This window comes from Heptranchias perlo, chromosome 16 (assembly GCF_035084215.1).
Source record: "Heptranchias perlo isolate sHepPer1 chromosome 16, sHepPer1.hap1, whole genome shotgun sequence".
In the NCBI taxonomy this organism is placed as follows: Eukaryota; Metazoa; Chordata; class Chondrichthyes; order Hexanchiformes; family Hexanchidae; genus Heptranchias; species Heptranchias perlo.
The window spans coordinates 7,934,533-7,950,075 of record NC_090340.1 but is presented as its reverse complement, the minus strand read 5'-3'; the positions used below and the strand labels follow the sequence as shown (position 1 = coordinate 7,950,075).

Below are 15,543 nucleotides of genomic sequence, written 5' to 3'. Positions count from 1 at the left end.
ATACTGCCCGTATCCTCACTCGCCAGATACTGCCCGTATCCTCACTCGCCAGATACTGCCCGTATCCTAGCTCGCCAGATACTGCCCGTATCCTCACTCGCCAGATACTGCCCGTATCCTAGCTCGCCAGATACTGCCCGTATCCTAACTCGCCAGATACTGCCCGTATCCTAACTCGCCAGATATTGCCCGTATCCTAACTCGCCAGATACTGCCCGTATCCTCACTCGCCAGATACTGCCCGTACTCTAACTCGCCAGATACTGCCCGTATCCTAACTCGCCAGATACTGCCCGTATCCTAACTCGCCAGATACTGCCCGTATCCTAACTCGCCGGATACTGCCCGTATCCTCACTCACCAGATACTGCCCGTATCCTCACTCGCCAGATACTGCCCGTATCCTAGCTCGCCAGATACTGCCCGTATCCTAACTCGCCAGATACTGCCCGTATCCTCACTCGCCAGATACTGCCCGTATCCTCACTCGCCGGATACTGCCCGTATCCTCACTCGCCAGATACTGCCCGTATCCTAACTCGCCAGATATTGCCCGTATCCTAACTCGCCAGATACTGCCCGTATCCTCACTCGCCAGATACTGCCCGTACTCTAACTCGCCAGATACTGCCCGTATCCTAACTCGCCGGATACTGCCCATATCCTCACTCGCCAGATACTGCCCGTACTCTAACTCGCCAGATACTGCCCGTATCCTAACTCGCCGGATACTGCCCGTATCCTAACTCGCCAGATACTGCCCGTATCCTCACTCGCCAGATACTGCCCGTATCCTAACTCGCCAGATACTGCCCGTATCCTCACTCGCCAGATACTGCCCGTATCCTAAATCGCCAGATACTGCCCGTATCCTAACTCGCCGGATACTGCCCGTATCCTCACTCGCCGGATACTGCCCGTATCCTCACTCGCCGGATACTGCCCGTATCCTCACTCGCCAGATACTGCCCGTATCCTCACTCGCCAGATACTGCCCGTATCCTAACTCGCCAGATACTGCCCGTATCCTAACTCGCCGGATACTGCCCGTATCCTCACTCGCCAGATACTGCCCGTATCCTAACTCGCCGGATACTGCCCGTATCCTAACTCGCCAGATACTGCCCGTATCCTCACTCGCCAGATACTGCCCGTACTCTAACTCGCCAGATACTGCCCGTATCCTAACTCGCCAGATACTGCCCGTATCCTAACTCGCCAGATACTGCCCGTATCCTAACTCGCCGGATACTGCCCGTATCCTCACTCACCAGATACTGCCCGTATCCTCACTCGCCAGATACTGCCCGTATCCTAGCTCGCCAGATACTGCCCGTATCCTAACTCGCCAGATACTGCCCGTATCCTCACTCGCCAGATACTGCCCGTATCCTCACTCGCCGGATACTGCCCGTATCCTCACTCGCCAGATACTGCCCGTATCCTAACTCGCCAGATATTGCCCGTATCCTAACTCGCCAGATACTGCCCGTATCCTCACTCGCCAGATACTGCCCGTACTCTAACTCGCCAGATACTGCCCGTATCCTAACTCGCCGGATACTGCCCATATCCTCACTCGCCAGATACTGCCCGTACTCTAACTCGCCAGATACTGCCCGTATCCTAACTCGCCGGATACTGCCCGTATCCTAACTCGCCAGATACTGCCCGTATCCTCACTCGCCAGATACTGCCCGTATCCTAACTCGCCAGATACTGCCCGTATCCTCACTCGCCAGATACTGCCCGTATCCTAAATCGCCAGATACTGCCCGTATCCTAACTCGCCGGATACTGCCCGTATCCTCACTCGCCGGATACTGCCCGTATCCTCACTCGCCGGATACTGCCCGTATCCTCACTCGCCAGATACTGCCCGTATCCTCACTCGCCAGATACTGCCCGTATCCTAACTCGCCAGATACTGCCCGTATCCTAACTCGCCGGATACTGCCCGTATCCTCACTCGCCAGATACTGCCCGTATCCTAACTCGCCGGATACTGCCCGTATCCTAACTCGCCAGATACTGCCCGTATCCTCACTCGCCAGATACTGCCCGTATCCTCACTCGCCTGATACTGCCCGTATCCTCACTCGCCGGATACTGCCCGTATTCTAACTCGCAGGATACTGCCCGTATCCTAACTCGCCGGATACTGCCCGTATCCTAACTCGCCAGATACTGCCCGTATCCTCACTCGCCAGATACTGCCCGTATCCTCACTCGCCTGATACTGCCCGTATCCTAACTCGCCGGATACTGCCCGTATCCTAACTCGCCAGATACTGCCCGTATCCTCACTCGCCGGATACTGCCCGTATCCTCACTCGCCAGATACTGCCCGTATCCTCACTCGCCAGATACTGCCCGTATCCTAACTCGCCAGATACTCCCCGTATCCTAACTCGCCAGATACTGCCCGTATCCTCACTCGCCAGATACTGCCCGTATCCTCACTCGCCAGATACTGCCCGTATCCTCACTCGCCTGATACTGCCCGTATCCTCACTCGCCGGATACTGCCCGTATCCTCACTCGCCTGATACTGCCCGTATCCTAACTCGCCGGATACTGCCCGTATCCTCACTCGCCAGATACTGCCCGTATCCTCACTCGCCAGATACTGCCCGTATCCTAACTCGCATCAAGTCCCGTTAACCCATCACCCCTGTGCTCGCTGACCTACATTGGCTCCCGGTCCAGCAACACCGCAAATTAAAATTCCCATTGTGTTCAAATCCCTCCATGGCCTCGCCCCTCCCTATCTCTGTAACCTCCTCCAGTCCTACAATCCCTCCATGGCCTCGCCCCTCCCTATCTCTGTAACCTCCTCCAGTCCTACAATCCCTCCATGGCCTCGCCCCTCCCTATCTCTGTAACCTCCTCCAGTCCTACAATCCCTCCATGGCCTCGCCCCTCCCTATCTCTGTAACCTCCTCCAGTCCTACAATCCCTCCATGTCCTCGCCCCTCCCTATCTCTGTAACCTCCTCCAGTCCTACAATCCCTCCATGGCCTCGCCCCTCCCTATCTCTGTAACCTCCTCCAGTCCTACAATCCCTCCATGGCCTCGCCTCTCCCTATCTCTGTAACCTCCTCCAGCCCTACAACCCTCTGAGATCTCTGAGCTCCTCCAATTGCGCATCCCCGATTTTAATCGTTTCGCCATTGGCGGCCATGCTTTCAGCTGCCTAGGCCCTAAGCTCTGGAATTCCCTCCCTAAACCTCTCTACCTCTCTCTCCTCCTTTAAGACGCTCCTTAAAACCTACCTCTTTGACCAAGCTTTTGGTCACCTGTCCTAATATCTCCTTATGTGGCTCGGTGTCAAATTTTGCCTGTGAAGCGCCTTGGGATGTTTTACTATGTTAAAGGTGCTAGATAAATGCAAGTTGTTGTTATTATAATGGGAAGATCGCAGGTTCGGTATTGTGGAAGGGTGAAATCAAATGGGTCAAACGGCCCCCTTCATTCAAAGCCAGCTAGCGATCTTTGGGCTGTCACAAATCCTTCATGTACTCGGCTTGCTATAAAATATGTCAATAAACTGATAATAAGTGGAGGTACGTGGGGAGTGGGGAGGGAGCGTCTGACTGGTGGGACTATTCCTCAAGGAAGGATGTTTCCTGAGCGTCAAGCAGTGGTGCAGTCACTGGGGGAACTGTGCCAAGCAGCAGAGAGCTGCTGGTGGGGGGAGAGGAGTCCACCAACCACATGTGCAACCTCACAGGGCAGCTTGGCAAGTCTGCAGTCCATCGTGGATCATGTGACAACTCTAGGGCCATGTCGAGCGGAGACTCTTACTGCAGCCGCCCTAAGGCCATTCAGTGCTTCTCCGACAGATGCTCAGACTCCGACCAAAGAGGCTTGGGGTTCCAGAGTGGAACGGGCGACCCCTTCTGTTCCTGACAGGCTCGGTGATTGGTTAGAGAGATCCATGGTAAGATCTCACCGATCTCATTAGGTATTCCACCAATGCCGATAAGGGGCGGTGGTGAGGTAAGGTCCAGTATGAGGGCCACCAGCCGTCTCTCAGGACGGCAGCATATCTGGCCTTCCCCACCCCTGCTCCAGTGACCACACAGGTGCCAGAAAGCTGCAGGCCCTACCATGCCCGTGCAGGAGCGGAGGTGGCACAGCTCAGCGAGAGTCACCCCCATCCCGAGAGGCTTGTATGCGCACACAACGGGACCCACCCACTCCAGCCCCACAGCTGCAAGAAGCCCCCGATCAGGTTTGAGGAGACACCGATTACACACTAGGGCTGATTCCACGGTTGGATGCAGATCAGTGAGCTAGGGGGTCTGTGAGTCTAGGGGGGGGGGTCTGTGAGTCAGGGGGGTCTGTGAGTCAGGGGGGTCTGTGAGTCTAGGGGGGGGTCTGTGAGTCAGGGGGGTCTGTGAGTCTGGGGTTCTGTGAGTCTAGGGGGGGGTCTGTGAGTCAGGGGGGTCTGTGAGTCTGGGGGTCTGTGAGTCGGGGGGTCTATGAGTCTGGGGGTCTGTGAGTCTGGGGGTCTGTGAGTCTAGGGGGGGGTCTGTGAGTCAGGGGGGTCTGTGAGTCTGGGGGGTCTGTGAGTCTGGGGGTCTGTGAGTCGGGGGGTCTATGAGTCTGGGGGTCTGTGAGTCTGGGGGTCTGTGAGTCAGGGGGTCTGTGAGTCTGGGGGTCTGTGAGTCTGGGGGTCTGTGAGTCTAGGGGGGGGTCTGTGAGTCAGGGGGGTCTGTGAGTCTGGGGGGTCTGTGAGTCTGGGGGTCTGTGAGTCTGGGGGATCTGTGAGTCTGGGGGTCTGTGAGTCTGGGGGGTCAGTGAGTCTGGTGGGTCTGTGAGTCTGGGGGTCTGTGAGTCTAGGGGGGGGGGTCTGTGAGTCAGGGGGGTCTGTGAGTCAGGGGGGTCTGTGAGTCTGGGGGTCTGTGAGTCTGGGGGTCTGTGAGTCTGGGGGATCTGTGAGTCTGGGGGTCTGTGAGTCTGGGGGGTCAGTGAGTCTGGTGGGTCAGTGAGTCTGGGGGTCTGTGAGTCTGGGGGGTCAGTGAGTCTGGGGGTCTATGAGTCTGGGGGTCTATGAGTCTGGGGGTCTGTGAGTCGGGGGGTCTATGAGTCTGGGGGTCTGTGAGTCGGGGAGTCTATGAGTCTGGGGGTCTGTGAGTCTGGGGGGTCAGTGAGTCTGGGGGTCTATGAGTCTGGGGGTCTATGAGTCTGGGGGTCTGTGAGTCGGGGGGCCTATGAGTCTGGGGGTCTGTGAGTCGGGGGGTCTATGAGTCTGGGGGTCTGTGAGTCTGGGGGTCTGTGAGTCAGGGGGTCTGTGAGTCTGGGGGTCTGTGAGTCTGGGGGTCTGTGAGTCTGGGGGTCTGTGAGTCTGGGGGTCTATGAGTCTGGGGGTCTATGAGTCTGGGGGTCTGTGAGTCGTTGGGTCTGTGAGTCGGGAGATCTGTGAGTTGGGAGATCTGTGAGTCGGGGGGTCTGTGAGTCGGGGGTCTGTGTGTCTGGGGGGTCTGTGAGTCGTTGGGTCTGGGGGGTCTGTGAGTCGGTGGGTCTGTGAGTCTGGGGGGTCTGTAAGTTAGGAGGTCTGAGAGTCGGGGGGGATCTGAGAGTCTGTGTGTCTGTGAGTCTGGGGGCGTCTGTGTGTCGGAGGGTCTGTGAGTTGAGTGTCTGTGGGTCGGGTGGGATCTGTGAGTTGGGGGGTCTGTGAGTCGATGGTCTGTGAGTCAGTGGGTCTGTGAGTCTGGGGGGGTTTGTGCGTTGGTGGGTTGTGAGTCGGGGGGCTGTGATTCGGGGGTCTGTGAGTCGGGGGTCTGTGCGTATGTGAGACGGGGGGTCTGACAGTCGGGGGTCTGTGAGTCTGTGAGTCGGGGGGTCTGACAGTCGGGGGTCTGTGCGTATGTGAGACGGGGGGTCTGACAGTCGGGGGTCTGTGAGTCTGTGAGTCGGGGGGTCTGACAGTCGGGGGTCTGTGAGTCTGTGAGTCGGGGGGTCTGACAGTCGGGGGTCTGTGCGTCTGTGAGTCGGGGGGTCTGACAGTCGGGGGTCTGTGCGTATGTGAGACGGGGGGTCTGACAGTCGGGGGTCTGTGAGTCTGTGAGTCGGGGGGTCTGACAGTCGGGGATCTGTGGGTCTGTGAGTCGGGGGGTCTGACAGTCGGGGGTCTGTGAGTCTGTGAGTCGGGGGGTCTGACAGTCGGGGGTCTGTGAGTCTGTGAGTCGGGGGGTCTGACAGTCGGGGGTCTGTGAGTCTGTGAGTCGGGGGGTCTGACAGTCGGGGGTCTGTGAGTCTGTGAGTCGGGGGGTCTGACAGTCGGGGATCTGTGGGTCTGTGAGTCGGGGGGTCTGACAGTCGGGGGTCTGTGAGTCTGTGAGTCGGGGGGTCTGACAGTCGGGGATCTGTGGGTCTGTGAGTCGGGGGGTCTGACAGTCGGGGGTCTGTGAGTCTGTGAGTCGGGGGATCTGTGAGTCTGGGGATCTGCGTGTCTGAGGGTCTGTGGGCCAGTGAGACTGTGAGTTGGGGGGTTTGTGTCGGGAGGTCTGTGAGTCTGGTGGTCGGCAGTTCTGAGAGTCGGGGGTTCTGTGAGAATGGGGGTCTGTGAGAATGGGGGTCTGTGAGAATGGGGGTCTGTGAGTCGGGATGTCCGTGAGTTGGAGGGTCTGTGAGTCGGGGGGTCTGAGAGTCTGTGAATCAGGGGATCTGTGAGTTGGGGGATCTGTGAGTCGGGCGGGTCTGAGTCGGAGGGGTCTTTGAGTCTGGGCATCTGTGAGTCAGGGGGCCTGTGAGTCGGGGGGATCTGTGAGTCGGGGGGATCTGGGGATCTGTGAGTCGGGGGGATCTGTGAGTCGGGGGGATCTGTGAGTCGGGGGGATCTGGGGATCTGTGAGTCGGGGGGATCTGTGAGTCGGGGGGATCTGTGAGTCGGAGGGATCTGTGAGTCGGGGGGATCTGGGGATCTGTGAGTCGGGGGGATCTGTGAGTCGGGAGGGTCTGTGAGTCGGGGGGATCTGTGAGTCGGGGGGATCTGTGAGTCTGTGAGTTGGGGGTCTATGAGCCTGTGTGTCCGTGAGCCGAGGGGTCTGATTGGAGGGGTCTGTAATTCTGGGGGTCTTTGAGTCATCGGCATCTGTGAGTCAGGGTGTCTGTGAGTCTGAGTCTGGGGGTCTGTGAGTCGGTGGGGAGGTGTCTGTGAGTGGGGGGTGGGATCTCTGACTGGGGGGTGGTGGACTGTGTGTGGTATGTGTGGGGTCTGTGAGTTGGGTGATTCATTGAGGTGTCATGTTTGTGAGTCTAGGGGTCTGTGAGTTGGGGGTCTGGCATTTGGGGTGCCTGTGAGTCTGGGGTTCTCTGAGTCTAGGTGTCTATGAGTTTGGGTGTCTGAGTCTGGGGATCTGTGTGTTGGGGGGTTAGTGAGTGGGGGGGTGGTCTGTCAGTTGGGGTGTTTATGAGCCTGGGGTCTCTGAGTCTGGGTGTCTGTGAGTCTGGGTGTCTGAGTCTGGGTGTCTGTGAGTCTGGGTGTCTGAGTCTGGGTGTCTGTGAGTCTGGGTGTCTGAGTCTGGGTGTCTGTGAGTCTGGGTGTCTGAGTCTGGGTGTCTGAGTCGGCGGATCTGTGTGTTGGGGGGTCTGTGAGTCGGGAGGTCTGTGGGTGTATGAGTCTGTGAGTCGGGAGGGGTTTGGGAGTCTGGGGGTGGTGTCTGAGTCTGGGGGTCTGTGAATCGAGGGGTCTGAGTGGGGGGCTCGATGAGTCAGGATGTTTGTGAGTGGGGGGAGGTGGTCGGAGGGTCTCAGTCGGAGGGTCTGTGAGATGGAGGTCGTGTTGAGGGTTATGGGAGTTAGTGGGATCGGGGAGTTAGTGGTGTTTAAGTTGGGGATCAGTGAGTTTTGGGATTGAGCGTTGGGGTTTGTTTGTGAATTGACGGGGGGGGGGGGGATTCAGTGATTTGGGGTCTATGAGTGGGCGGAGTCTGTAATTGATGGGCGGGCAGTTTGAGCCGAGCGGCAGTTTCCCTCCGGAAGCGGTGTCCGCTGCTCCCAGGCCCCATCAGTAACAGTACCCGGAAGCCGTTGCTGAAGGGTGTCCGGGTGGCCGCGGCCTCGTGCCTCAGGCTGAGGGAGAGGCTGAGCCCGAGTCCCGATGCGCTGGAGCGGCGGGAAGGTGATGCGACAGTCGGGGTTCTCGGCGCGGCCCCGCGCCTTCAGCGGCTTTAACCCTGGGCCGTTCGCTTATTGTCCGCTCCCGGGGCTCGGCGGGTGAAGCCGCCGGTGTGGGAACAGGCCCTCCCCCCGGGCCTGTGCTGACTGCTGGACTCCCCCTCACTGGACGGTCGTCGACTGTCTTCCCCCCCCCCCCCCCCCCCCGGCAGCGTCTCACCAAGTGGCTGGGGTTTGGGGATGAGGATGGGGGGTGGGGGGTTTGGGGATGAGGATGGGGGGTGGGGGGTTTGGGGATGAGGATGGGGGGTGGGGGGTTTGGAGATGAGGGTGGGGGGTTTGGGGGTCGGTGGGGTGGGGGTCAGATTGATTTCCCCCGCCCCCCGGCAGCGTCTCACCAAGTGGCTGGGGTTTGGGGATGAGGGTGGGGGGTTTGGGGATGAGGATGGGGGGTGGGGGGTTTGGAGATGAGGGTGGGGGGTTTGGGGGTCGGTGGGGTGGGGGTCAGATTGATTTCCCCCGCCCCCCGGCAGCGTCTCACCAAGTGGCTGGGGTTTTGGGGTCGGGGCGGGGATGGGGTGGGTGTGGGGGTCTGATTGATTCCCCCCCCCCCCCCCCTTGGGATGACACTGAGCATCAGCCCCAGTTATTCTGTCCGATGCCCCCGACATCCCAGTGAGGTAAAGAATCCTGCTTCAGAAGTGAGCCTGTTGCCCCCGCGGCGAGGAGGGGGGGGCGAGGAGGGGAGGCGGTGAGGGGGGGGGGGGCGAGGAGGGGAGGCGGTGAGGGGGGGGGGGGCGAGGAGGGGAGGCGGTGAGGGGGGGGGGGGCGAGGAGGGGAGGCGGTGAGGGGGGGGGGGGCGAGGGGAGGCGGTGAGGGGGGGGCGAGGAGGGGGGGGGGAGGCGGAAAGGGGAGGCAGCGAGGTGGGGGCAATGGGAGGTCTGCTGATGATCCCAATGCTCCTGGACTTGAAGGGGAGGGGATACATGAATCAGTGGGGCTGATCTCCATCCATTGATTCCCCTCCCTGGAAGTCCACCTGTGAGCAAGTTGGGTGAGGGCCGAATGAGGTTCAGTTTGAACGCCCCTCCAATCCCCCCACATGGTCGAGCAGCCTGCCAGTGCTCGGTGTCTAGACTCGCAGATGAACATTGATCGCTTGACAGGTGCCCACATCCCAAGGAGGAAGTCAAGATAACGGGAATTAATTTGTAACGGATTTAGCATCCATTGCGTTTCACTGAATGTGACACAGTGAAAGTGGAGGGTGACTTGGTCAAAGAACCAAGAAGATAAATCACTGAAAACTTTCAATTTTTGCTGTTAACAGATCTGTGGAGCCCAGGAAGATGAAGAGGTGTACGAGTAGGAAACGGCCCCATGTCGAGCATGTGGTGGATCTCTCCAAGTACGATCTTCCTGTTCTCACTGAGATCAAGGAGCTGTTCAACAAAAAATTCACCTTTCAGAAGCCGTTTGGAGAGCGCTGGACACTGCCTGCTGTCGGTGAGGTCTTCAAGGGGGAGCGGCAGCAGTCGGAGAGGCTGGAGGCTCTGAAGGAATCGCTCAACAACGTGAAAAATAAGCTGAGCGACAAGGAGCTGGAGAAATGGCACGAGCACACTGCCTTCACCAACAGGGCGGGGAAGGTGATACCGCAGGTGAAGAGGACCGTGAACGCTGAGCTGTGCACACAGGCCTGGTGCAAGTTTCACGAGATCCTTTGGACATTTCAGTTGCTTCCGTGGGAGGCGCTCCAGAATGGTGAGTTGAACTCTGTGCACCTCTGTGAGGCTCCTGGGGCGTTTATAGCCAGCCTGAATCACTACCTGAAGTCCCACCACATCCCGTGTGATTGGAATTGGGTCGCTAACACCCTCAACCCCTACCACGAAGGCAATGACACCAGCATGATGATCATGGACGACCGTCTCATCGCGGGCACGCTGCCTTGGTGGTATTTTGGCCCTGATAACACTGGGGACGTCATGGCCTTGAAATATCTGATGGGGCTGATTGAATTCACCCAGAATATGAAGACCATCCACCTGGTGACAGCGGATGGGAGCTTCGACTGCCAGGACAACCCCGGAGAGCAGGAGGCCTTGGTGTCCCCTTTGCACTACTGCGAGACCATCGTGGCCTTGAAGCTCCTCAGTCCTAATGGCTCCTTTGTGTTGAAGATGTTCACCTTGTTCGAGCACTCCTCGGTCTGCCTGCTTTACTTGCTCAACTGCTGCTTCCAGCAGGTCCACGTCTTCAAGCCGGGCACGAGCAAATCGGGGAACTCTGAAGTCTACGCGGTTTGCCTGGAGTACGCGGGCGAGGCTGCCTTGGGTGCCCACCTCAGCACGATGGTGCAGTGCTTTGGGCCAGATGTGGTGCGGGAGTCCTCGCTGGCCCAAGCTCCCGTTCCCGAGTCGTTTCTCGGGCAGCTGGAGGAATGCTGCGCTTTCTTCCACAAGTGCCAGACCGACACCATCCGGGAGAACCTGCAGCTGTTCGGGCAGATGGGCGAAGAGGAGGCCAAGCAGCTGGAGGGTAAGCGGGACTGCGCGGCCCACTTCTACCTGCAGAGGTTCCGGCTGCTCCCGGTGGGCCGGGGGGACTGGGTGTTGAAGAGGTCAGGGGCGGTCCGCAGCCTGGCCGGCCGGCTCTTTGCTCAGATGACGAAGAAGAAGAAACAGCAGCAGCACTCGGGCTCGTTCAACGAGAGGCTGGAGCTGGCGGGACTGGCCTGGAAGGAGCGGGTGCGTAAGGGCTGTCTCGGCCCTGAGGCAGAGGAGCACTGCCCGGCCGGCCGGGACGCTGGCTGCACCCTGGAGGGGTCAGAGGGCAGCGCCGACTGCCAGTCATGGTACATCTTGGAAGGCAAGAGGCTGACCAGGCTCGCCAGCTCTCCGTTCTGTGACGTGGAGCTGCTGCGGAACATGGGGGAGGCGGTGGCGGAGTGCAGAGCGGCAACGGGCGGGGGGGCTGTACCACCGTGCGACTCCTGCACCGTTTATTCCGAAGAGCTGGTGCTGGCTGAACTCGCTGCGCTGGTAAAGGAGCAGCAAGAGGGTCTCCGCACCCATGACGCTGAACCCCTGGAGTGCCTTGTGATGGGGAGCCCGGGGACCTTCCCTGCTCTGAAGCAAGTCAACGGCTTCCGGGTGCGGCTCTGTGAGGCTGCGTCCCACCTGCCCGATCGGTGCACCGTACTTCACGATGGAGAGCTCAGGTACCAGGAGCGGCTGCTCAACCTTGTGATCCAGGCCTTGACGGAGTGCGGAGACGGAGGCGCACTCGTTCTCCCCATCCTCTCCTCTTTCACCCGCTTCACAGCGGGCCTGATATTCGTGCTGCAGCACTGCTTCCAGGCCCTGGCCTTCGTTTGCCCCACTTCCTCCGACGCTCTTGGCACCCTCGCTGTCTTGCTGTGCGCCGGCTTCCAGCCCCCGCCGGACGGGGTCTTGGCGTTCCTGACGGGGCTGAGCGAGCACGTGACTCTCCTGCTGGAATCGCAGTCGCAGGTGCTGCAGTTTGTGCCCATGGAGCTGCTGCTCAGGGGGACGTTGCCGGAGTTCCTGTGCGCACTCAACACTGCCGTCGCAAAGCAGAGGCTGCACTTAGCCATCCGGGCCACAACTTAAACCAGCGGTGTCCAATCACCAGGAGGGATCTGTCCAATCATCAAAGTGAGCGAAGCCCCCAGCGGTGTTTGCATCAATTGTCCGGACTGCAGGCGGTGATAACCGGTGTGGGGAGGGTTAACCGTGTGCCGGTGACTGACCGGACTGCAGGCGGTGATGACCGGTGTGGGGAGGGTTAACCGTGTGCCGGTGACTGACCGGACTGCAGACGGTGATAACCGGAGCTGAGACTCAGTGGTGTTCAGGTTGAGCTTATCCAAATAATTCGTACCTGCTGTAATTGCTCATGTATCGGGGATCATTTTACACCAGACAAACTGGCTCAAAGCCCAGCTTTGGGCCACGTGAACAATGATGGTGTTCATGGCAGACAGTATCTGCCAGCGTCTTGGGACTTCCTTATCCTCACTGGTGGCAGGAAACCGCTTTTATAATAAATTTCCTTTGAAGCAGCCGCTCAGAGCCAGCCTGGTAATGGATGAAGCAGCCGCTCAGAGCCAGCCTGGTAATGGATGAAGCAGTCGCTCAGAGCCAGCCTGGTAATGGATGAAGCAGCCGCTCAGAGCCAGCCTGGTAATGGATGAAGCAGCCGCTCAGAGCCAGCCTGGTAATGGATGAAGCAGCCGCTCAGAGCCAGCCTGGTAATGGATGAAGCAGCCGCTCAGAGCCAGCCTGGTAATGGATGAAGCAGCCGCTCAGAGCCAGCCTGGTAATGGATGAAGCAGCCGCCTTGTCGCTCACAATGCTGTGAAGTTGGGCGGAGCTGTCGCTAGGATTTTGGCACAGCTTGTGATGGGATTCGCTGCTGGACATTCACTTTCCCCTTTGTATTCCCTTCCTTCTGTTACCTCTATAGATTGGAAAATTGTTTCGTACCAATGGAGGCCGGGCTTACCCATGCTGCCCAGCGAGAGTGAAACTGCCCCATGAGTGCGGGTAAATTGTGGCACCGTCGGTACAAAACTCAACCCGTGGCTGCAGCGAGAGCACTGCCCCTTTGTCGGGGCTCCTGCAGCATTGACCATGGTCTATAGGGTCCATTACGCTCCATAAACCTAGCAACCGCTCGGAGGCACCTGCTGCTGGAGAGCTGGGAGCCGTGCTCCCCTTTCCTGGCGATTGTTTAATTCTGCATTCCCAATAATTTGTATAAATCTAACCACTGCCGCCAGCGGCTCTTGCTGTTCTGTTCTGAGAGTCTTTATGTCCACCTGAGAGGGCAGATGGGGCCTCGGTTTAACATCACATCCGAAAAACTGCACCTCTGACAGTGCAGCACTCCCTCAGTACTGCACTGAGGTGTCAGCCTGGATTATGTGCTCAAGTCTCCGGATTGGGACTTGGACCCATGACCTTCTGGCTCGAGCAAGAGTGTAACCCACTGAGCCAAGGCTGACACTTCTAGTCCAGCCACAAGACCAAACAGGGGATGCAGTGTGTTAGAACCAAAGCAGTTTACAGCACGGAGGAGGCCATTCGGCCCATCGTGTTTCTGCCCGCTGTTTGTTGGAGCAATCCAAAACCAATTCCCACTGCCCCGCTCTCTTCCCATAGCCTTGAATCTTCCTCTGCTTCAAATATTGATCCAATTTTCCCTTAAAAGATGCAATGGTCTCTGCTTCAACCACTCCCTGTGGCAAAGCATTCCATGTTCCAACAACCCTTTGTGTAAAGAGATTTCTCCTCATCTCTGCCTCACTCAGTGACCATGTTAAATTGATGACCCTTCAGTGTGAGCGGGCAATGTGCCATGGAGTGATGGGGTCAGAGTTCACCTTTCTCTTTCCCCACTCTGCTAGCTTCAGGAAGATTTTTCTCGTGGGGCGAGGGGTCCTCCCCCCCCACCCCCCCACTTTCCAGGGTCAGTAATCGGCGGAGGCTGGCCGAGTGCCCCAGTGAGGGCAGAGGGCAGATTGGAACCAGTTGCCCCAGGTGGAACTTGCCTGCCTCCTAGAGTGGCACCACTGACTGTCATCGCCTCGACTCGAGGGAGGGTGGAGAGGGAGGGAGGGAGGGTGGGGTGGGTGGAGAGGGAGGGTGGGGTGGGTGGAGAGGGAGGGAGGGAGGGTGGAGAGGGAGGGAGGGAGGGAGGGAGGGAGGGTGGGGTGGGTGTGGTGGGTGGCGGCGGTGATGGAACCAAACTACAGGAGAGGCTAAAACACTTTCATTTACTTACCGCTGTCTGATGTGCTGTGCATTCTGCAATGAATTTAAGCTGTGGGATCTCTGGGCAGAGTACCCTCCTATCTGTAGAACTGAGCCACTGTAGGTTTGATCTCTGACCTGTGCTGAGTCAGCTGATCTCAGCCAGGGGAGCAGTTAGTGTGTTAGTTAGCCTCAGTGCCTTTGGGCTAGGGAGGGGGGTGGGGGCTAAGAAATCAGCATCATTTCCCTTCACTCCTGATCGCTCTCCAGTGCCTCCTGCTGGAAAGTGGATGCCTGGTGAGGGGGGGCAATAACGGCGACTTGCATTTATATAGTGCCTTTAATGTCGTAAAACGTCCCGTGGTGCTTCATGGGATCAGGCTTGGAGGCGATGCCCTTCACGGTTGAATAACTCAGCAGTCACTCACTGGGCGCATACGTGGGGAATAGCTGCTCGAGTGGGCTATGAGGCTGGCTGGCAGCCTTGGTGCTGCAGCTTCGGGAGAGGGGAAAAGCAGAGAGAAATGTCAGAGCAGGATTTGTCCCCGAGGAACAGGCAGGTAAAAAAGATGGGCATGTTCTTTTTAAACATGCACGGAACTGGCTGGGGCTCATGATTTATGGATGGGGCTTTCACATTCCACAGAGAGCCCCTGTCAGTGGGAGAACGTTCTCTGTACCACAAGCCTGTAACGCTTTCATAGAATCAAACAGCACAGAATGAGGCCATTTGGCCCATTGTGCCTATGCCAGCTCTTTGGTAGAGCTATCCAATTAGCCCCACTCCCCCGCTCTTTCTCCAAAACCCTGCAGATTTTTCCCCTTCAAGTATTTATCCAATTGCCTTTTGAAAGTTATTATTGAATCTGCTTCCACCACACTTTCAGGCAGTGCGTTCCAGATCATAACTCACTGAGTAAAAAAATATTTCCTCATGTCGTCTCCGATTCTCTTGCCAGTTATCGTAAATCTCTATCCTCTGGTTACCGATTCTCCCACCAGCGGAAACAGAATCTCCTTATAGTCCCAGTAAATCCACCCCTCCCACCCCCCCCCCCCCCCCCCCCGAAAAATCAGCAGTGGTAGACACAAGGCGCTGAACAGGGCTATCAGTCACTAAGTCACACACTGATTGCTCCTTCTGGTACAGTGACATGCCAGCTCCTGAACTGGGAGCTTGGCACTGAGACAAGCCTTCAAAAACAATCAATAATTGGGAGTGTGACAACTGTGCATCTGCCCAAGCATTGTTAAGGGGGAGGGGAATCGATCCCACTTTGTGCAGCAATAGTAGATGTGTTTGTGACTCTTTTGAACATGATTTCACTAAGAAATATCCACCCACTAGGAGAAATGGTCACAAGCACAGTTGCACATCCTATGATGTGGAGATGCCGGTGATGGACTGGGGTTGACAATTGTAAACAATTTTACAACACCAAGTTATAGTCCAGCAATTTTATTTTAAATTCACAAGCTTTCGGAGGCTTCCTCCTTCCTCAGGTGAACATCGTTCACCTGAGGAAGGAGGAAGCCTCCGAAAGCTTGTGAATTTAAAATAAAATTGCTGGACTATAACTTGGTGTTGTAAAATTGTTTACAATTGCACATCCTATAGACAGCAGCTGTGATGCTT

At 57.6% G+C, this 15,543-nt stretch overlaps 1 protein-coding gene across 1 annotated transcript; it reads left to right on the top strand.

Annotated features, from left to right (window-relative positions):
- The first annotated feature begins 8,051 nt into the window (after window positions 1-8,051).
- Window positions 8,052-13,757, top strand: cmtr2 (cap methyltransferase 2). The gene is made up of 2 exons (XM_067997615.1): window positions 8,052-8,131; window positions 9,458-13,757. Exon 2 carries the CDS (start codon window positions 9,477-9,479, stop codon window positions 11,760-11,762), a length of 2,286 nt encoding a protein of 761 aa, XP_067853716.1. The 5' UTR covers window positions 8,052-8,131; window positions 9,458-9,476; the 3' UTR covers window positions 11,763-13,757.
- The last annotated feature ends 1,786 nt before the right edge of the window (window positions 13,758-15,543 follow it).

Coding starts and splice junctions, on each gene's coding strand:
- cmtr2 (XM_067997615.1), top strand. CDS start 9,477: ATGAAGAGGTGTACGAGTAGGAAACGGCCCCATGTCGAGCATGTGGTG.